This window comes from Magnolia sinica, chromosome 5, assembly GCF_029962835.1.
Source record: "Magnolia sinica isolate HGM2019 chromosome 5, MsV1, whole genome shotgun sequence".
Lineage (NCBI taxonomy): Eukaryota > Viridiplantae > Streptophyta > Magnoliopsida > Magnoliales > Magnoliaceae > Magnolia > Magnolia sinica.
Window position 1 is genome coordinate 24,310,990 of NC_080577.1, and position 22,895 is coordinate 24,333,884.

A 22,895-nucleotide genomic window follows, 5' to 3' on the forward strand; every position below is an offset into this window, starting at 1 on the left:
AATCGAAACCAATCGATGGTTCTTCAATCGATCAAAACCTCTCATTCGATCGAATTGAAAGTGCTCAAAAATGTCCAACAAGTAATTCCAATTTCCCGAATTTTCTTGATTGATCGACTTCCAATTGACATTAATCAAAGGTCTCTCGATTGATTGAAGCTTCTCATTGATTGATCAAATTTTCTCTATTTTCTCTTTCAATTGAAAACACTTTATCGACGATCTCCTTCTTGCAAAGTACTCAATTCTTCTTGATCTTCAGAACTCACTTCTTCATCACTTCAATCTTCTTATTTTCATCTCTTTTGGGGCTTTGAACTTCGCGAACGACTCGGGTTATCTCAGACTTCTTACATTCTTATGCACAATAATGCGTAATTGAGGATAATCATGCAATATTTAACAGTTATCACATATACTCTTAAATCAATTACTGGGAATAGGCCAGCCGTATCTCCATCCAATATCAAGCTATCTCTGTCTTCCTCCTGACATGTTTTAGCCGCAAAAGAATATTGTGTTAGCAAAGGCAAGGAACTACATCCAAAATAAATTTCAAAAAACTTATATCTTAATAATTGTTTTAAATAATTTTTTTTTCCAAAAATTGAAAAAAGCATAATAAATCAGTGGATTAGGCCTCATACATGTTTGGTTTCATGTTTAGAGTGCAAGATTACAAGCAATTTGGGAGAAATTGGAGAAATTTTGAAAATTTCCCAATTTCCTCCAAATCGAGTCACCTACACTCAAATCTTGTAATTAGAGTGTATGCAATGATCAATTCATTAAAGACTCCTAAATACTTTGAAATTGGACTCAATTGGCTGTTGTTAAAAGTGAAATTTCGAGAAAAAAAAAAATTTCAGTTTTTTTTTTCAAAATTTTTAATTAAAAATATTTTTTTCCCTAAATTTGACAAGAATTTAACAAATCAGTAGATCAGGCTTCATACATGTTTGATTTCATGTTTGGAATGCAAGATTGTAAGCAATTTGGGAGAAATTGGGGAAAATTTTGAAAATTTCCCAATTTCTCCCGAATCTGGCCACCTACACTCAATTTTTGAAATTAGAGTGTATGTGATGATTAATTAATCAAAGACTCTTAAATACTTTGAAATTGGACTCAAATGGCCGCTCTTAGAAGTGAAATTTTGAAAAATGTGTGTTTGTGTGTGTGTGTGTGTGTGTGTATGTGTGTGTGAAATTTGATAAGAACTTAACGAATCAGCAGATCAGGCCTCATACATGTTTGATTTCATGTTTGGAGTGAATAATTTCGGAGAAATAGGGGAAATTTTGAATTTCCCCCAAATCGGGCTGCCTATAGTCAAATTTTGATTTCAAATGTTGAAATCCTTGATTTTATATGCAAAACATGAAGAATCAAGGATTTCTTATGATTTGAACAACAAGAAAAATGATCAAAATGCAAAATAACTCACCAAATGAGAAACGGCCCAAATGCATGAAAATCTCGATTCTAATTTCAAATGTCGGTTTATCTCTCAAATCCAAGCAAACAGTAGACCAAAATCCACCCACTAACTGCTTAGAAGAGATATATCTGAAAAAAAATGAGCAAAAAAGCGGATTTCATTGTTTTTTTGGGAGGGCAGATTATGGTTCCTAGAATATGTCAACGATATCTGTCGATATTGACAGGTTTGTTGATACATAGTAAAAGCCTTAAGGAAAAATTGATGTATATCTTGTGATATCAGATATACATTGCGATGCATAGCGATATTATCGTCGATACTCAGGACTTTTGCATTTCTAGTGGTATTCCATATGGGTTTTGTATTGCCAAGTAGCGATACTGATAATTTTGGCCGATATTATTGTTAACGCAAACACTGATTCCCACCCATCATTATTGGAAGGTGGAGAGGGAGGGAGGGTTCAATGTGCATTTTATAAAACATAATTATATCTCACCACTAAAATTTCAAATTCAAATGCACATTTTTGAAATGTGTGTTGTGATTCCCAACCACTGGATGGTGGAAGACAAGTGTTCACCAACTCTCAGTGCAGAGTAAAGACTAGGGAGGGTTTAACATGCACATTATGTGTATTGAGATTCCCACCCTTCATTATTCTATGGTGGAAGCTATGTGCTCGGCAACTGTCTGTGCTCAATAAAGGGGGTTATATCACCCCTAAAATTTCAATTTCAAATATGCATTTTTGAAATGTGTTTAGATTCCCACCCGTTGGATGGTGCAAGATAAGTGCTTACCCACTCTCCGTGTGTAGTGAAAGGGTTCAATGTGCACATTATATCACACCACTTTTTTTTTTTTTTTTTTTTGCCTGCAATATTAAATTTTATTCAGGAGGAAAAAAACAGTGCCAGAAAGGCCTGAGAGGGTGATAAAAACACAAAGGGACTCAGCAGCTACAGCCTTACTACAGGAGGAGAAAAACCCCAAAATCGGGGCCCCAAAGTGACAACCAGTCAGGTCCATCTCAATTTCTTCTGTTCACAATCTCGAACTGCAAACTAACTGCACCAGATGGCGTGATTGTCACTGAGATCAAATACTTCTTCCACACAATCAGCCACTTTCCATGCATATGTTCTTGATTTGGTCCAGGAGATCGCATTTGAGGAGTCCTCTTTACCACAGCTTGAAGGTACTGCTATCCAGTGTTTGAATTGTCGACGAGAAATCGATAATATCGGCGATATTATCGGTGTCGCTGAACCGGCGATACCGAAACCCCAAGTTTTCGTTTCTCTTCCAAATATCGACGAAATATCGGCGATATTTTCGATTTTATCGAAAAAATAGCTATCGTTCTCCTTATTATTGAAAAAAAATTGAAATAAATACAAAAAATATATAAAAAAAGATCTCTTACCTTCTTTTTCTCCCGATCTACCCGCGGAAGTGGATTTCGGCTAGATTTAGTGGCAAATCGCTGTTGATAGCTCTGAATTATCCGAGATAAGAAAACCCTTTTAAAAAACCCTTTTGTTTTCTTCAAAGAAAGAGATTTGAAAGCGAACTTGATTTCACCGAGATTTACGGAGATTTCGGTTCGGATTTGAAAAAGAAAAAGATAAATTTCTGGAAAGTTTTTTACGGAAGATGAGATTGATTGCGATTTTCCGGAGAAGAGGAGAGAATTTCGTAAAAACGAAATTTCTCTCGCGTCCGGGAGGGGATTAGCTACTGACGGGTAATGGACATAGTAGATCAGTCACTAGCATCTCTCTAAACCCACATAGTTAGTGGGCCCCACCATGATGTATGTTTTGCATCCACACCTTCCATCCATTTGGAGAGATCATTTTAGGGCAATATCCAAAGAACGAGTTAAATCCAAAGCTCCAGTGGACCCCAGCACAGAAAACAGTGGGACAGTGACACCCACCGTTAAAAACTTCTGAAGGCCACAAAAGTTTTAGATCAAGCTGATATTTGTGTTTTCCCTTATTTAATGTCTTTTTTAACTTTTAAACAGGTTGGATTTCAAATAAACATTATGATGGGCCTTAGGATAGTTTCAACGGTGGGAATCACTCTCCCCGTTGTTTTCTTTGGTGGGGTCCACAACAGATTTTTATTTGATTCATTCTTTGGTTCATACCCTAAAATGATATCTAAAAATGGATGGACGGTGTGGATATAAAATATACATCATAGTGGGGCCACATAACTTGGTGACGTCACGTTAGTAGCCGACTGGCTACTCAACTTGTTAGTATCCATCTAATCCGCGTCCTCTCACACCCGCTGTATGGCTGCTGTATACGTAAGCAAGTTCTGTGGGTCTGATCACAGGGTATTTGTTATATCAAAACCGTCCATCAATTTGGCGAGCTCTCTTAAGGCTTGAGACGAAAAATAAAACAGATCTAACTATCAAGTGGACCACACTGCAAAAAGCGGTGGGAGATTGAACGTCTACCATTGAAACCCTTTTTGGGGTCACAAAAGTTTTAGATCAATATGAAATTTGTTTTTATTCTTCATTCAGGTCTTTGTGACCTTATGAACAGATTGGATGGAAAATAAACGTTATGGTGGGCCCTACGTATTTTTTAACGGTGAAAATCATTATCTCTGCTACTATTTGTGGTGTGGTCCAAATGATCTTTGGACATGATTCATTTTTTGGATAATGCTCTAAAATGATCTCTAAAAATAGATGAACGATGTAGATATAATAAATACATCACTGTGGGGCCCATGTAACTTTGATCTCCTTTGAACCGTTCGTACAACTCGGAGCTCGAGCAGCGTCAGTGCACGTCTTCGCACTACACGAACCTGCAGCAGCTATATAGCTGGTGTGTGGTACACCAGCCAATCTGCTTCCAATTTTAAGGGAATGGAATGCGCTTCCAATTTAATGGTGGGATTTAATAGCGGTTGTTCCCTTTGATGTGGTCCACTTGAGATTTGGAACTACCTCATTTTTTGGACCATGTACTAAAATGATATGCTGAAATGGATTAATAGAGTTGATTTCTCGCATATATCATGGTGGGCCCACGGAACACTCTCCAGTAGCCACCTCGTTATTCACAGCATTATAAAACACATGGGATACGGTGGGTACCACAAAGTCCTTACACCACCTAGAGGACTTGATTTGGCTAGTGACGTTGCCACTGTCAAGATGGCTAATGGTTGGTGCTATGTGGGCCTAATCATGATGTATTTATTTGATCCATGCTGTCCATCTATTTTTTCAGATCATTTTAGATCTTGATCCAAAACATCAGGCATGTATAACTCTCAAGTGGACCACACCACAAGAAATAGTAGCAATTGAATGTCCACCATTAAAAACCTCCCAGGGTTCAATGTAATGTTTATTTGACATCCAACTTGTTAATTAGGTTATACAAACTAGTTCGATACAAAATTTGTGGCCCTTGAGAAGTTTTTAATGGTGTGCATTCAATCAACACTGTCCTGTGATGTGGTTCACTTAAGATTTGGATCTATCTATTTTTTGGGCTTATACCATAAAATGATCTGGAAAATTGAATGGATGCGTCAATATGTCAAACAAGTGCCATATCCAAGCCATCAATCACCAAGTACACCAATATATATAGATTCCATGTCCCAAAAAAGGTGTACTTTTTTAGTTCATTAACTTTTACATGTCCTAATTATTATATGTTAACTGCATTTGTATTATATGAACTCATTTTGATTACAATTGGAGCGATTTCTTATGGCAGCATATGCTTTTTGGGTCCCATTAAATGAAAACTTATTATTTAATGTATTTTTTTGTAATTTTTTTATTCCTAAATATGCAAATATGTGTATTTAGGCATGCCCTGAAGTTTTACTAAAAAATTCCATCATTTTCCCCATTATTCGTCATTTTTTTTTTGGCATTTCCAGTTATCGGCGATAACGATAATATATCTTTATCTCTACTTAGCGAAACTTGTAGCGATACCGACAACTCGAACACTGCTGCTATCTTAACTCCCTGGAGGAGTGTTGCTGCATCAACCATAGTAGAGTCACCTACAACATCACTAAAATTTCATATTCAAATACCCATAATGCATGTTGAGATTCTGATGTAGAGCGGGTCGCGGACAGTTACATGGCCAAGATGGATCAGAAAAGGCCCAGTCGATGACAGAAGTGATCTAGACCATCGGACCTTAAATCGGGCGTATCTCGCAATCCAGAATGAGTTATCTGACGTAAAATATATGATTTTGGGGTAGAACGAGCTACTTTAGCCAACCAACCCCGCTACGCCGGGTTGCCTAAGCCGAATTTGCGAAATACCGCCAGATAGACTGTCGTTTCCCTGTTTTAATTTCGTTTTTACTATAAATAGTAAGTTTGAGTTTGATTATAACTCTTCATCCGTTGGGCTTTAGGAGTTGCGTCCAACGTGAAAAGAGCTTAGAAAAATTAGGAGAACGGTTTGGTGAAGCCAAATAGGACACTTACTATTTTTGGCCGAAAACCTTGCGCACTAGTAGACATCATGATCGTCTATAAATAGTAAGTTTACTATCTATAGTAAGTCGCGAATTCTAGGAGTTTTAGTTGTAGTTTGATTCTGATTTCTTTTCCATTGCTTGGTACCCCTATTTAAAGGGTTGTGAACTCGTTTTTATTCATTCATTAATCAATTTCGAATTTGTTAGAATTTATTTCTATTTTCTGCTTTCTTTCCCCGTGGATTTGAGAAGTCTCTGTGAGGAGTCCAGAGAAGTTCCGTGGATTCAGAATAGTTATCCTCTTGAGGAAGACGGTGCTCAACCTCACGTCCTTCCCTGCGTCAATTTGGTATCAGAGTGAGGTTTTTCCTCGGATAGATAGCTTCTAACGACGAGTTGGGCAACAATCCCATGGGTGGTACTCCAGGGAATTTACCTTTAATGGCGGCAACTTTCGAAGTAGCGCAACAAGAGAATCGGCAAGCCATGCAAGGGCTGCAGGCTTCCATGGACCGCATAGCGGATCTCTTTGCGGAAACCCTAGGGCAACTCCGTGTTCCTAGTGGTAATCCTCCACCGCCAATTGCTGAAACTCGTAATCGACCTGATCGCAGTATAGTACCGGCAGTGCATCTAAGAGTCATTCCTGAGGAAGGGGGCTTCAGTGAGGATGAGATCGACGACATAATCTTCCAACACCCCAGACAAGGCGGTGATTGAGTAGATCGAACAGATCGAGAATTTAAGATGAGGGTTGATATTCCTAACTTTAATGGCCAACTACACATTGAAGATTTTCTCGATTGGCTTTCTAAAGTTGAGCGAGTTTTCGACTATATGGATATCCCTGAAGCTAAGAAGGTCAAGCTTGTGGCCTTACAAGTTGAAAGGAGGAGCTTTAGCTTGGTGGGAATAACTGTAACTCGCACAAACCAGGCAGATGAAAGCACCAATCCGCACATGGCAGCGGATGAAGTAGCTACTACGTGCCCGATTCCTCACTAGCGATTACGATCAGGTATTATTCCAAAAATACCAAAATTGTCGACAGGGTAGTCGGTCAGTGAGAGAATACGCAGAAGAATTTTACCGCCTAGCAGCACGTAACGATTTGGTCGAGACTGAATCGCAGCAAGTCGCCCGATTCAACAGTGGATTGCGTATGACGATCCAGGATCGGGTCCAGATGCAGTCCGTTTGGATGATGAATGATGCGATCAAGTTGGCTACTCGGGCGGAAGCGCAACTTGAACGTCCTAACACACGGACCTATCTTACCGCAAGGATCACTGCGGCAGGTCCACCCCAGGGAGCTCCATAGCCTAAGGGGAAGGAGCACGCGCTCAACTTCCTACGTCTGCGAGCCGAGATTAGAGAAGCGGGTAAGCTAGACCCCAAAGGGGTGTATCAACTGCAGTTGGTCTAAGTATAATCCCGAACCCCTATGCTCAACCAAGGCTCGATAACTGCTATCATTGTGGCCAATCGGGTCACCTATCAAATACTTGCCTCCAACGAAAAGTGGCGAACCTCGCCATCAATGATGGTAGTGCTAATAACGCCTATAAAGATCTAGATGTTGAAGAACAAGAGCATACCACCAAGGACGAGGCAGATGATTCAAGTTGGGTTTAACAAGATCGCGGCGAGTCACTCGTCGTGAGGCAGCTATTATATGCGCCAAGAAAAGAAGTGCATCCATAGAGGCATAACATCTTTCGCACTAGGTGTATGGTGAATCGAAAGGTTTGTGACGTGATCATTGACAGTGAAAGCAACAAGAATATCGTCTCCAAGGTCATGGTAGAAAAATTGCAATTGAAAACGGAGCATCATCCCTCTCCATATACAATCGGTTGGATCAAGAAGGTCAGTGAAACAAAAGTAACTGAACAGCGCACCATATCCTTTTCAATTGGCAAACATTATAAGGATGAAGTAATATTCAATGTGGTTGACATGGAAGCATGTCACATACTACTCGGTCGACCCTAGCAATCTGACCGTGATGCCACTCATAAAGGGCGAGATAACATATATATCTTCGTTAAGGACGGCTGGAAGACCATATTGGCCCTTATGGATTCAAAGGGACTACCTGAAAATTCTAAAGTGGAGGGCTGTTTTCTCTTAACCATACGGGACTTCGTGGAAGAATTCAAAGAAACAAGACAAGCTTATTCATTAATTGTAAAGTGGAAGAACTCGAGCCTACCATCATCCTTGAAAGACTAAGGCCCTTGTTACATGAATTCAAAGAAATCTGGCCCGATGACCTTCCCGATGGGTTACCCCCCATGCGGGATATCCAACACCATATCGACTTTGTCTCCGGGTGCAGTTTACCTGATCGCTCTCATTATCGAATGAGTACGAGATTCTGTAGGGGCAAGTGGAGGAGCTGATCCGTAAGGGTCTTATTCGAGAAAACATGAGCCCATGTGCCGTACCAGCTCTATTAACTCCAAAGAAAGATGGGAGTTGGCGCATGTGTGTCGATAGCCGGACTATCAACAAAATCACCATAAAATACAGGTTTTCTATACCACGGTTGGACGATATGTTGGACATGCTAGAGGGTGCAAAATTATTCTTTAAATTGGACCTAAGGAGTGGCTACCATCAGATTCGAACACGGCCGGGTGATGAGTGAAAAACGACCTTTAAGACCAAGGAAGGATTGTACGAATGGATGGTCATGCCCTTTGGTTTTTCGAATGCGTTTAGCACATTCATGAGATTGATGAACCAAGTTCTAAAACCTTTCATTAGGCGGTTCGTTGTGGTTTATTTCGATGATATTTTGATATACAGTCAAGACGAAACCACCCATATGGAACACCTTAAGAAGGTCCTTCAAGTGCTCACTGAAAATAAAGTGTATCTCAATTTTAAAAAGTGCAGCTTCATGACTGATAGCCTATTGTTTCTGGGTTTTGTCATAACATCCACGGGCATTCGTGTGGATGAAGAAAAGGTGAAGGCAATCAGAGAATGACCGGTTCCCACAAATATTCACGAAGTGCGAAGTTTTCATGGACTGGCGACATTCTATTGTCGGTTCGTGAAAAATTTCAGTACCATTGTGTCACCAATCACAAATTGCATGAAAAAATGACAGTTTCAGTAGATTGACGAAGCCAATAGGAGTTTTGCCGAAATCAAGCGCAGATTATCCACGACCCTGGTTCTTGTACTTTCCAACTTTGACCAACTGTTTGAAGTCGAATGTGATGCTTCATATGTCAGGGTTGGGGGATTTTGTCTCAAGAAGGTAAGCCAGTAGCCTTCAACAGTGAGAAACTTAGCGATGCACGCAAGAAGTGGTCTACATATGAGATCGAGTTGTACGCGGTGGTCCAGGCACTGCGACACTGGTGGCATTATTTGATTCAAAGGGAATCCATACTTTACACAGATCATCAAGCTCTCAAATTTATTAATAGCCAAGCTAACATTAACCGCGTGCATGCTAAATGGATCTCGTTTTTGCAGGAATTCACGTTCGTGCTAAAACATAAGTCAGGACAATAGAATAAGGTAGCCGATGCGCTGAGTTGCCATGCAACTTTGTTAGTCACTATGAGCAATGAGGTTGTCGGGTTCGAGCGCCTCAAAGACATATATGCCGACGACGAAGACTTCAAGGACGCATGGGTTAGATGCCAAGAAAGTCATCCCGGCGACTTACATATGCAAGACGGGTTCCTTTTCAAGGAAAATCGATTGTGCATCCCCAACAATTCGCTAAGAGAATAGATAATCCAAGAGCTACATGGAGGTGACTTTAGTGGACAACTTGGGCGAGACAAGACGCGAGCTCTTGTGGAAGAACGGTATTACTGGCCGTAATTGTTACGTGATGTGGGAAAGGCAGTCCAACGTTGTTATATTTGTCAGACCTCCAAGGGGCAATCTCATAATACGAGCCTCTATACCCCGTTACCCATGCCTGACGGCCCTTGAGAGGATTTATCTATGGACTTCGTGCTTGGTCTTCCACGAACATAATGCGGCATGGATTCGGTGTTCGTGGTAGTAGATCGTTTCTCCAAGATGGCGCACTCTATTCTATGCAAGAAGACTCTCGATGCAACACACTTGGCGAATCTATTCTTCAAAGAAATTGTGTGGCTACACGGGGTTCCCAAGACCATTACTTCTGACCGTGACATGAAGTTCATAAGCCACTTTTGGCGGACTTTGTGGACTCGATTCGATACACGACTTCAGTTTAGCAGCGCCTACCACCCGCTTACTGACGGGTAAACCGAGGTTGTGAATCGCAAGTTGAGAAACCTCCTTAAATGTATTTACAGTGAAAAACCGAAGCAGTGGGATTTGACCTTATCTCAAGTGAAGTTTGCATTCAACAACATGGTGAACCGCTCGACAGGGAAATCCTTGTTCCATGTTATTTACGGACGAGTACCTCGCCACACACTAGACTTGGTCCTTCTGCCCAAGCTCCCAGGCATGAGCATTACAGCAAAACATATAGCAGACAGGATCATGGGCATTCATGTGGAGGTACAAACTGAGCTACATGCCTCGAACGAAAAGTACAAGGAGCAAACGGATAAGCATCGACGACAAAAGGTGTTCGAGGTGGGCGACCAAGTAATGGTTCATCTGCGCAAAGAAAGATTTCCGACCAGAACATACAACAAGTTGAAGAATAAAAAGATTGGACCGGTACCAATCATCCGAAAGATCAATGACAACGCTTATGTTGCTGCTCTTCCAGATGACATGGCGATCTCACGGACTTTCAACGTCGCGTACCTAACCGAATATCATGAACCAGAGCAAGATGAGAACTCGAGGATGAGTTCTTTTGAGGTAGAGGAGACTGCTGGAGAGCGGGTCGCGGACAGTTACATGGCCAAGATGGATCAGAAAAGGCCCGGTCGACGACAAAAGTGATCCAGACCATCGGACCTTAAATCGGGCGTATCTCGCAATCCGGAATGAGTTATCTAATGTAAAATATATGATTTTGGGGTAGAACGAGCTACTTTAGCCAACCAACCCCGCTATGCCGGGTTGCCCAAGTCGGATTTGCGAAATACCGCCGGATCGACTGCCGTTTCCCTGTTTTAATTTTGTTTTTACTATAAATAGTAAGTTTTAGTTTGATTATAACTCTTCATCCGTTGGGCTTTAGGAGTTGCGTCCAACATGAAAAGAGCTTAGAAAAATTAGGAGAACAGTTTGGTGAAGCCAAATAGGACACTTACTATTTTTGGCTGAAAATCTTGCGCACTAGTAGACATCACGACTGTCTATAAATAGTAATTTTACTATTTATAGTAAGTCGCGAAATCTAGGAGTTTTAGTTGTAGTTTGATTCTGATTTCTTTCTCATTGCTTGGTACCCCTATTTAAAGGGTTGTGAACTCGTTTTTATTCATTCATTAATTAATTTTGAATTTATTAGAATTTATTTCTATTTTCTGCTTTCTTTCCTCGTGGATTCGAGAAGTCTCTATGAGGAGTCCAGAGAAGTTCCATGGATTCAGAATAGTTATCCTCTTGAGGAAGACGGTGCTCAACCTCACGTCCTTTCCTGCGTCAAATTCCAACCTGTTATTATCAGATGGTGGACCTATGTGCACACTGACTCTCAGTGCACAGTAAAGGGAGGGTTAGTATGCACATTTTTTTTTTGTAGTTCAAATGGCCATTTAAATGCATTGTGAGATTCGCGCCCACCATTATTAAATGGTTGGAGAGATACGTGCACCGGCTCTTGGCTAACATTGTGTATGTAGAAGCTTTATAACTCACACATACTCGTTGTCATCATGATCATACACGTGCATGCCCCCCCCCCCCCCCACGCGCATGCACGTGCACATGGTCCATTCTGCTTTTATTGTCAAATACAAATATTGTTTGCATTCATCAACCGTGATATCCAGATACTTCGGTGGTAATGTAGAGATGCGGTGGCTGTCCGTACTACAGAATTAAGTGTAAAGGCCCACATTCATGTGACATCAACACTGTATTTTTGCTGTATCTCTGTCTCATGTGTCTGCTCTTCTTAAAAACAAGAAACTCCACCCTTTTCACCAATGGTGTCATGTGGCGGGATTTAGAAAATTGGGGCCTTTTGATGGTGGCTGCTGTTTCCTTTCTGAAATCTCAAGAGAGATATCCACCCTTGCCCCCTTTTTGTTGTTCTGGACTTGAACTCCTGTTTGCTTCTTGGATCTGTCATGCCTGGAGGGCCATATGAAATGTGAATAATTTACTTTGTTAACACTACTTTCTTGACTTTTATGTGGAGGATTTGGAAAGAAATGAGCAAATGTTCTTAACCATACAATGCTGTATTCTTTCTGGACCCTCAAGATAGATTGTCACCTGTCACCCTTTGCCCCATCTTGTGGCAATTCTTTTTTTCATGGAAGTGGCCACTACAATGTGGGCTGTTTCTTTTGGATTGTTCACAGTCCATAGGCCATACAGAATGAGAATGTTTTAGTAATAAGAAATAAGAATCTTTTGGCTATAATGACCAACTGCTTTTTAGACTAGTATGTGGAGGATTTGGGATGAATGCTACTGTCATAGAAAGTAGTGGACCTGGTTTCCAGGTTTTTACTCAAGTGGCTGAATGTGTGGTTTGCATGTTTTATGGTAATTTATTAGCCAACCAGTAACATGTTAACCAGCCAGATTTTCCACGAGCTGTTGACCTGCATTGTGGCTTCAAATGTCTGACCATGGTGCTCTTCCAAGCATCTATTAGAGGCTTTCTTCTTTTCTTTTTTTTTGACAACACAGGGTGTCCCTGTCCCTTTTTGAGGTAAGACTATTCCCTGCAGATACACGCAATCACCTGCAACCATGTGCATCAGGTAATGCCGGGAGGGGAGTCAAACCCACACATGTGGGGAGCAAACCCACAGTGCTAGCCGCTTGCCCAAACCCTGTTGGGTTAGAGGCTAATTTTTTTGCCAATGTGGTAACCCTAAACTGGTCATTTTGGTAGGGTTTCTATGATTCAAGGCATGTTATCCATGTTTTGTTGGACTGGTGTTTTGGGTATTGTAGAACTTTGATGCTACTCAGGAAGGAGTGAATGCTTTGAAAATTTAGATGCTTTGATTTATTCAAATATGGATTGTTGTCTTCTCGCGAAATTGGGTGGGTTGGTCAAAATGTAATTAGTTGGGCCAACCAAGGGTCTACTTTTGTTATGGGATTTTACCATGTTATAATTCTTGGGATTCTTGTGTGGGTTTAATTTTTTTTCAGGCCTCTGATGACCATAAGGAGACGTTCAGTTATGGATCTGCTTCTCTTTTCTTTTTCTTTTTTGCTCTTTTTTCTTCTTTTCATTTCTTAGTTGGTTTACTGGAGTTGAATGAAATTTGTTACATTTTTTTTTTTCCCATCATCATCTTTTGTTTCTTGTATGATCCCTTTTCTTCATTTTGTTTTAAGTTGGGGAATGAATTCGTTTTCTTATCATTGGAAAAAGAAAGCATTGTCTCATTTTCTTTCATCTTTCGTGGTGTGCTGCCCTCATGAATGCTGTAGATGCATCGATGCAAACTTGGTTGGGATCCCAGTTGAAGTGGAAACCCCAGATCATCACTACTATCATGTATCCAATCTTTCCTCGTGTTCCTATATTTTCCCTAAAGAACTTCCTTATTCTTATGCTTCTGAATCTCGTGCTCGAGTCAATCTAACAGAACTGCTTGTTCTTTTACACAGCTTGCCTTTTTCACAACAAGAAAGGTAGAAGAATTGGAAGAGCTAACTTGGGTGAGTGGCCTGAGCAGCTGCCAATATTCTTTAATTCTAGTTCTCTTTTAAATTGTCTTGGCCATTTGGCAATTGAGAGAAGTTTCTCTCCTATTAAATATATCATTGTCATTGGTGGATGTTATATATCATTTTTAAAAAATAAAAAATAAAAAATCCTGGTATATAACTATAAAACATCTTTATAATTTTTAACTGACAACCAATGGAAATGCATTTTGCATTAATGAGTTCAAACAATGGCCTCTCTGATAGTTGTTTATATTCTATTTCTGCATAATAAATGCATTTGTGATTTCTGTTGGCTGTTTTGCTGAAGGTTTAAAGTTCCTATATTTTGGATCCTAACAGCAAGAGGACGATTACAAGATATTCTGAGATATTCTCCATTATGGCTGATATATATCCGCTGTTTTTTAACGATATATATTATTAATGTCTATGGGGCATTAGGAACCAAAATCTTGGATAATACTAGGCTGTTATGGTCATTATCGACCGATATTTCAGGAAAAATTAAAAGAAAGATATACTACGATAAAATGTAATGATTACTCAAATTAAACTTAAATATTTAAACAATTTAACAGCTTTGTTTCTTAAACTGATATACCAGCTGCTATGAAGTGATATTTTGGCTGAGATCTCGGCCGTTATCGACCAAGATCTCCAACATCTTGTCAGCTGATAGAGCACCCCCTCATATCATACTAAGGTTCCTTGCACAGCCAGTATAAAAACCATGGGTCTGACCACACAACCCTTTCAAAATAATTTTCAGTTTGTTTGAAGAAATTTACAGATGCCATCGTTAGTTGCTGATTCTTATGTGTGGCAATTAACTGCTGCAGGATTACGGGATTGATTTTGATGACCATGATCATCCGGTGAAGGCATTTCGGTGCTGCTGTGGGAGCAAATTCTGCCGAGACATGAAGCGCTCAAGCAGTAAATACAATACGTCTCGTCTTACTAAACCATGATGGACAAAGACCAGTGTGGCATTGCTTCAGGCAATAGCAAATGTTTCTTTGTTTCTAAAAAATGACACAGGTCCTCTGAACACCAGCAGATATCAAAGGGACAAATATGTCATTTTAGGAATGCAAGGAATATAGCTATTGTCCAAACTGGGGCAGGGCTAGAAGCCATCAGACCCTTAACTATTAATAGCAGCTTTCTGTTTTTGTTTTCCCTTAAGCACTCATGGTAACAAGCATTATATCTTGGCTCAGGAACTAAGCAGAGGGCTTTAATTTTGAGATGAGCCGCATGCATCAGACCAGCTACTGGATCAGTCCAGTGGCTACAAAACTGTAAGTTCTCTTAAGATTTTTTTTCTTTCCTTTTTTCTTTTTCAAGTTTTTTATGCTGGAAAAGGAAGGAGACAGGTAAAACAGTTTAGTTCTTGTTTCTGGTATCCTGATGTTTGCTACAGAGCTAATCGTGTTTGACACTACTTGTAGATATTTGAGGGGCAGTTGGGTTTTGCACTTAAAGTCGCTGCAGTCATTGTGGGGATTTTAGTATAGAGCTGTAGGGGATTTACAGGTGTCGATTAGCTTTAAGTTTTCAACTGTCTTGTGCCATTTTTGTGTGAATGCTGCCAATAGGACTTATGGATTCCCAAGTTTACTAACAAACGGAGATTCACGACCTCTTCCTTGTGCTTTGGTAATGACACTAGCACCCTTGACAATTATTTCATACGAGGATTTCAATGTTGTCACCGTTTTGCTCTTTACACCCAAAACATCCAAAATGTTTGCCATTCGGAATTTCTGTAAATCCTTTAAGACGAAGAGAGTGAAGACCATACTTAAGCATGGGATTCCACCAAAACTTGGTTTGGTGGTTCTCTTAAATCGTCATCCTCATCTAAGCCTTAACCCAACTAATTGGGGTCGGCTTTTGCTGTCCTCCTAAATCCACCTGCTAGTTAGGATGAAGGGTCAGGTGCGACAGGCTGGGTGATTTTAAACTGATCAGTCTTTGGCCTGCTCAAAAAATTGAATTTTCTTTGTCCAGCCCAGCCCATTTACAGGCTTTCCTGCGATAAGGCTACCTCTGCTTGAGGGTAAGCCTAGAAAATTTTCCCACTCAGCTAGAGGATTGGACATTGTGTGTAATCTCCTCATAATCGTTGCCATCACCACTGTAGCCTTGGCTTCAACTCTTTGGGGTCTGCTATCATGTTAGTTTGGCGTAATTTTGACAGCCGGCTGCTTGCCTCAAATCAACCCTCTTTGATCAACAACAAGAACAACATCATCCTAACATTCTTAGGGGTCAGATCTCATGCTAGCTTGGCAAAATTTTGACAAACGGCTACCTAACTAACATCAGCTCTACATCACCATCACCATCACCATCTTATCCTTGCTCCAACTCTTTGGGACTGTATCTCATGTTAGCTTGGCAAAATTTTGATGACCAAGGTACCTACCTCACATCAACCCCCGTTTATCATGGGTTGGGACTGGCTAGTTCAAATTAGATCTTTTCTTTTCGTTTCTTTTTCTTTTTTGTGTTTGTGCCATATCTTCATAGAATGATTTGTTGCTTTGTTAGCATATTGAAGTGCTGTACTTTGTACATATCATTGTTGTTCAATGATGGACATTGGGATCTTGACAATCCATTTTCAGGTTGTCGTGGGACTGGATGACTGTACAGACAGTGCAGTTAGATCTTAAAACCATTTTGAGTGTTTCTTAATATTAGTGCATGAGCATGTCCATGATCTGACCTGACACATTGAAAGTGGTCATGAAGGCCTGCTATTTTTCCACAATAAATTTTAACATATGCTTCAACTTGATTTATCAATCCCTAGACCTAGGGTTCTTCATGGTTAAAAAGTGTTATTTTTCATGACTTTGATTCACCAGAAGCCAGTTTCACAAACTGAAACAATACCCAAGTGTTTTGGGTCATTGACAAGAAAACTAGGGTTATCACATATTCACAAAATGGAATCCATACATGAATCAATATCAGATTGTTCACAACAGAAAGGACATCATCATCGATCAACAAATTATCATTAGGGTATGTCATCGTTGGGGAAGAGATGTTTTGAATTGTCTTTTTTGAAAATTCCAAAATATTTTTAGGATTTTCAAGTTATTTTTCTAGTAAATTTGGTTGATAATGGTAGATTTCTAAATCCTATAGGTTGTTTCTGTGATTTGTTCTACTTGATGGGAGGAGGGGAAATATGGAGGGATGTGATTTTTTGTATAGCAAATTGGTCAATAGAAAATGACAAAAAAAAAGACCCTTCTTTTAACTGTAGGCAGTGATGAAGCCTTACCTCAAGTAGAGGGACATTTTGGTAATATGCCAAAGTTTTATCTGCATAAGGAAAAGCTGTTTCACCTGTTTGGGTAGTAGGAATCTAAGGTGAGAACATGGAAAAATGTAAGCAAGATTTCCAAACCACAATAAATGCAATGGAAATGGTATTGAGGATTCTCGACTGTTCATGGCAATCCCAATCCAAGCACTGGAAAAGAGTTATTTTGTGGAAAAGGTAATCATGATTTCTCTTCCAAGAGGAATCCTAAATAGATGCTAGAGAGTATTCCTCCTTGTTTCATGGATTCCCAATGATGAAAGTATTGATTTTGTGGAGACAATAAAAGGCTGAATTTTATTTTTATTTTTAAGGCCGAAGGGCAAAAAGTACAAAAGAAAATAAAAGAAAAACAAGACGCAAAGACTACAACTCTAACCAACAAGTTGGAAACTGGTCGGCAACTAATATATTAGCTGCATGCACCCATTCTATTACATTTTGTTTTGCCCTATTGAAAACTTCGAAAGGACAACCCTTAGTATTCTTAAAGCAGCGGCTATCTCTCCGAGCTTGCTAATAAACACAAGTGCCAAATTTGCTTCTCGACTTTAATTTTACCTCTGTGTCAAGCTTGCAAAAAATTGGTCTACACCCATGAGACTCCAAAGAGAATAAGAAAGCCAATCCATATCTTTGATGCAAAAGAACAATGGATAAATAGATGATCAACCGACTGCTAGTTGTTATAACATAATAAACACACGTTTGGGATTATCATCCCTCGCCTTCGTAAATTGTCAACTATAAGAACCTTCTACCCACCAACCAAGCAAATGCCGCCTTGGATGGAGCTCCATAACGCCAGAGATGAACTATGTGACATTTGGCCTGCATGACATGCCCCCTGACTAGTCTCTTGTAAAAAGACTTTCCCGATTTTTTTATGAGCCATACCAAAATATCTTCCTCAAGTATAATGGATGCCGACTTGACAAGAATTCTAAAAGCCTCATCAACTCCACCCCTTCCTCATTAAGATTTCTTCTGCAAGGAGTCCAAATAACTTTCTCACCTTGAATGGAAAAACATCTCGCTACCAAAATATTTGGCTCTATGGCAATCCCTGTCTAAGGAAAGACATTCAATTTTTTATTCCCAACTCACACATCTTCCCTCAAGGGGATCCTTCTTGCCATTCCTAAGTGAGAATCCACATTTTTCCAAACCTTACCTATTTCCAATACGAGGAGGGCCTATACAACGAAAAAGCTTTTCTCCATCTACCCTGTTCTTAGACACCATATTTTCTACCCAATACCTCTCTCCACGCTATCTTTCTCTAACCCAAACCTCCAAACCTGGAAGTAGAATTAGTCTTCTTCAGTATTATCTGAAACTAAACAATAGGAAACAATGATTTTCTGCAAGTAAAGAGAGGGAGGGAGGGAGGGAGGGAGGGAGTGTGGCACATGTTTCACACTGGCACGTACATGATTCTTGAAGATGGTTTGTGGCACATGTGGGCACATGTGCCATGTGGAGCACTCGAAGATGGACAATGTCACATGTGGGGTGCTTGAAGATAACAGTGCTACATGTGGCACATTGTCACATGTTAGGTTCTTAAAGATGGGCCGGTGGCACAAGTGGGAACACAGGAAATTTTATGGAGGAGATGGGTTGTTCCTCTATTTTTAGAGAGAGAGAGAGAGAGAGAGAGAGAGAGAGAGAGAGAGATTGGAGCTTTTTTTATCACAAGGAATGTAGCTTGATCACAACCCTAAGGCCTTATTTATAAACCATTGATTCCATGCCAAAAAGTAGAAAGGAAAAGGATTTTCCTTTGACGTGATGATTTGTGTTCTTTGGATAGCAAAGAAAAGGGTCGACTCCACCAAACAATCATTACACTTTTTAAAATTTGGATTCTTGGCACAAGAAAACTAGATGACTATTGTGAGAAGAATCTGAGATTTCAACCTGCCAAACAAGAACTGAAAATTGGATTCCATGTTTCAATGGTTCTCATGGAAATCATCATTGGATAATTATTGTTTTTCCCTTTCTTTTGCCTCAGATTCCTTAACTGATCAATACAAGTTTTGGATTAAAGTTCAATTTTTCCTCTTTGATTTTACACTCTTCTCTGTCTTACAATCTTTCCACCCAAAGGCCTTACCAGATGGCCCACAATATGACCATTAGGTTTGCCCATCATCTACACTTTTTGAACCATTGGCCATTTCACTTAACTGCTAATTTATTCTGTATAGGTGTGGTCCACTTGATGATCATATTTGTCTCTTTTTTTAGATATGGCATCTACATTCCCAGGCCTGATGACTGCGTTCTGATCTCAACGAACATGAGGCCCCTCATTTTATGTGTGAGGAGATTACGTTTAGAGATCGTTTGTATGCATGGAAAGCTCCACTTAAGCTTGTTCATGTCCACGAGCTTTCCAGCATCTGGCTGTTGCTCGCTTAAGACAGGTCTCGCAAAAACTGGCCGTGCGTTTGGACATAAAATTAGTCATTTATGAATTTGGTAGTTTGTTAGTTGGTATCTTCATGAAATTAGAGGTTAATGAATTAGCTGAATTCATGTTTGGTTTCTCTTGTCGACTTCAGAATTTTCCAGTTCTTTTTTTTTTGGGGTTGACCTAATAAGGTTAATATTATTGGAGAGGTTCACATTAATTTTTCAAGTCCTTTTGAATCACTTGAGATTCGACAAATCTATACCATCCAATCAATGGTCATCAAAATTGATGGTCCATATCAACTACAATGTAAAAAAGGGTCCTATCATGGTTATGAGCTGTCTAGCATGTGTATTTGATAGTTCACCTCCACCTTGATTGGATGATTCTAACCACCTGGTTAATGGCTAGGAGAATATAGTCCATATTGATTGCAATAAAGTCAAGCATTGATTTGCACTGCTCATTACATGTGTCCACCTTTGATTGCCCATCTTTCGGAGATTATTATTATTATTATTTGAAAGATTATGGAAATGCATATGGATTAGTTTTTTGAAAAGTTAATTTACTCTTTTTTAAAAGGAAAAATCATGATTATGACGTTAATTTCCGCACACGATCCTAACCAATAAGTTAATGATTATAAAAATTAATGCTCAAATTTATCAAGTGTTTGGGTGGAAGAATCCTTAACATGGATACGGAAACTCCCTTGGATTCCGATTAATATGGAAAAAAGTGGGATGAAATGTCAATGGTCGATTTACGTTGTTTGTTTTTCTTTCAGGTTGATTTTCCATAGATATGGTAAAAGGTCAATAGTCAAGAGTAACCATTTTTTTCATAATATTATAAAAATGTCCATGGATTAGCTTTTTAAGAAGAAATCGGTTTTTGATAGAAATAATCCTTAACATAGTTACGAAAAACTTCGTTGGAAATTAGCAATGTAGAAAATAATAAAAATGTTAAAAGGTCAACGGTTAATTTTCATAGTTCATTTATTAGGTTATTTTCAATTAAAATTGTTGAAACCTCCATGCTCAAGAGCAAGAGGTGTCTAACAATATTGTGGAAATGCATATAGATTAGTTTTTTGAGAATTTAATTTACTCTTTTCAAAAAAATAAATTTCATGATTATAATGTTAATTTTCACTACCACTTTTTACAATGCAAGTAGCAAAAAACATTGCATATGTGGAAATGAAATCGATTTCTGTAACAATTTCCATGTTCTCAAGGGAAAACAAAAAAGATACAGCAAGGGTGCCAAAGGATGGTTCCTTCCATTGTCCATACTTGCAGACATCACTATGTTATATTGATCTTAACCATCCACACAATGGGTAGAGAATAAACCATACTTATTATTGGGAAAGGCTTGATCAACGATCTTGATTGTTTATTAGGTGCCAACCACTCCTAAATCTCAACCCTTTCAAAGTTACTTTGATCATATGATCATAACCATCTTAATCAATTGCTAGGAAAATAATTCGGGATTTTGACCAAAGTAGCCTTGTCGTATTGTCAAACACCTCAAAAATTGAAAGGTTTAAACAAATGCCCTAGCTAGTCCTTTGACACCTTTTTCAACAGCTTTGGTACAAAATTGCCCCCCTACTACTATTGTGTTGAGCCCACTATGGTGTTTGTGAGAAATCCACATCGTTCACATGTTTTGCCTAAAAAATGCAGTAGATCTAAAGCTCAAGTGGGCCACAACAAAAAATAATGGAGATCGTACACACACGATTGAAGCATTCATGGGGTTGCAAAGGTTTTGGATTGGGCTAATATTTTTACTCTTTCAGTTCAACCCTGGCCATTTTATGAACATTGCAGTAGATCCTGGAAAGGTTTGACTGGTAGGCAACCACTTTCCCGGTTTTCAGTCATGTGGCCCACTGGAGTTTCAAATCACACTAATTTATGTTCTAATGAACAAAAATGCCTAAACATGATCTTCCAAAACGGGTGGATGGAGTGGATTTCTCATAAACAACACAATGGGCCCAACATAAAGTGGTAGGAACTTTCTACAAAAGGCTTTTGCTTGAAATCCGCATTAATGTGATGGGAAGTGACCCAAATTGGGTTGCAAGACCTAGCTAGAGATGGATGGTCTTGTGGAGTCCATTGTGATGTGTGTATTTTAACCATATCATCCATCCTTTTTGAAATGTCATTTTAGGGCATGATCTCAAAAATGAGGCATATTAAAGGCTCATGTGGACTACACTGCATAAAGTAGTGAGATTGAAAACTCCTTTGGGTTGTAGAATTTTTAGATGTAACTCATTCTTTGGCCCATATTTTTAAATTAAGTTTTGAATCCAATGGATGGGGTGGATTTGGCACATATCCCACGATGGGCCACACAATCCTTAACACATGAAAACCTCGACCCCAAACACATTATGACCATGACTCAGACCCTTAATACATTATAATCATGACTCAAACCCTTAATACATGACAACCACAACCCAATCCTTGACACCCTCAACCCTTACCACAGAATAACCACGAACTAAATCTTAACAACTTCAACCCTTAACACATGACAACCACAACCCAGACTCTTAACAAATTATTATATGTTCATTGTCTTCGAACGCAATATATTATAAAAATCAAATTCTCTCCCCTTCATTGTCTTCCACATGACAACCACAACCATTCATCTTCACCTCAATTTCTTTCTCACAATCACTTCTCCCCATGACAACAACCATGGCCATCTCTCTTTGTTTATAACCAAAGTGCCTTCCATTTCTAAGAAAATATCATTCTCTAGACAAATTTATAAAAAATAATAATAAAAAAATAAAAAAATAAAAAAATAAAAAAAAATTTCCTATTCAAATGTCTTTCACCTATCATTGGCTTCCATGTATAAGAATGTTGTTGTTGGAGAGAAACAATACTCGTTTTTTGCGTCATAGAAGTTGGGGGTGGTGCTCATATGCTAATACGCCAGAAAATGTAGTTGGAGGATGTGGTTGTGGTAAAAAGGAAGAAGAGTCACGGGAAAACAATAAAGGAGGAAGAAGAAGGTCCTTACAAGCACTAGCCTCAAAATCCCAAATAATTGAGTATACTAGTGATGTTTGGATTATTGATCTTACTATCCATTCTACAATTGACTACAAATATTTGGGACAGATGATGATGATGATTTGGACCATCCATCGATAGATAAGCTATATTTATTATATGCTAAAAAAACCCAATTATGAATTAGATCATATATCATATGGGTGGGCGTGGCTTGCCTGCCTTACGCAAGAACTTGCCACAGGAAGTTAGGTGGGGCCCACCATGATGCTTGTGAGAAATCCATCTAGTCCATCCAATTTTCAAGATTGTTGCC

At 39.2% G+C, this 22,895-nt stretch overlaps 1 protein-coding gene across 11 annotated transcripts in view; it reads left to right on the top strand.

The window, feature by feature from the left end:
- The window catches only part of LOC131245788 (probable inactive histone-lysine N-methyltransferase SUVR2), a 49,283-nt gene that overhangs the window by 19,165 nt on the left and 7,223 nt on the right, over window positions 1–22,895 (top strand). For 3 of the 11 annotated variants that reach the window (XM_058245483.1, XM_058245489.1, XM_058245481.1), the window contains exons 7-11: window positions 13,501–13,567; window positions 13,681–13,731; window positions 14,583–14,679; window positions 14,967–15,047; window positions 19,346–19,739. In XM_058245483.1, coding sequence (XP_058101466.1) covers window positions 13,501–13,567; window positions 13,681–13,731; window positions 14,583–14,679; window positions 14,967–14,998 — 247 coding nt within the window. In that variant the 3' untranslated portion in view covers window positions 14,999–15,047; window positions 19,346–19,739. Of the gene's footprint in view, window positions 1–13,500; window positions 13,568–13,680; window positions 13,732–14,582; window positions 14,681–14,966; window positions 15,388–16,379; window positions 18,465–19,305; window positions 19,740–22,467; window positions 22,766–22,895 lie in introns of those variants that run through there. The other 8 variants (XM_058245488.1, XM_058245486.1, XM_058245485.1 and 5 more) reach the window with 8 other exon arrangements.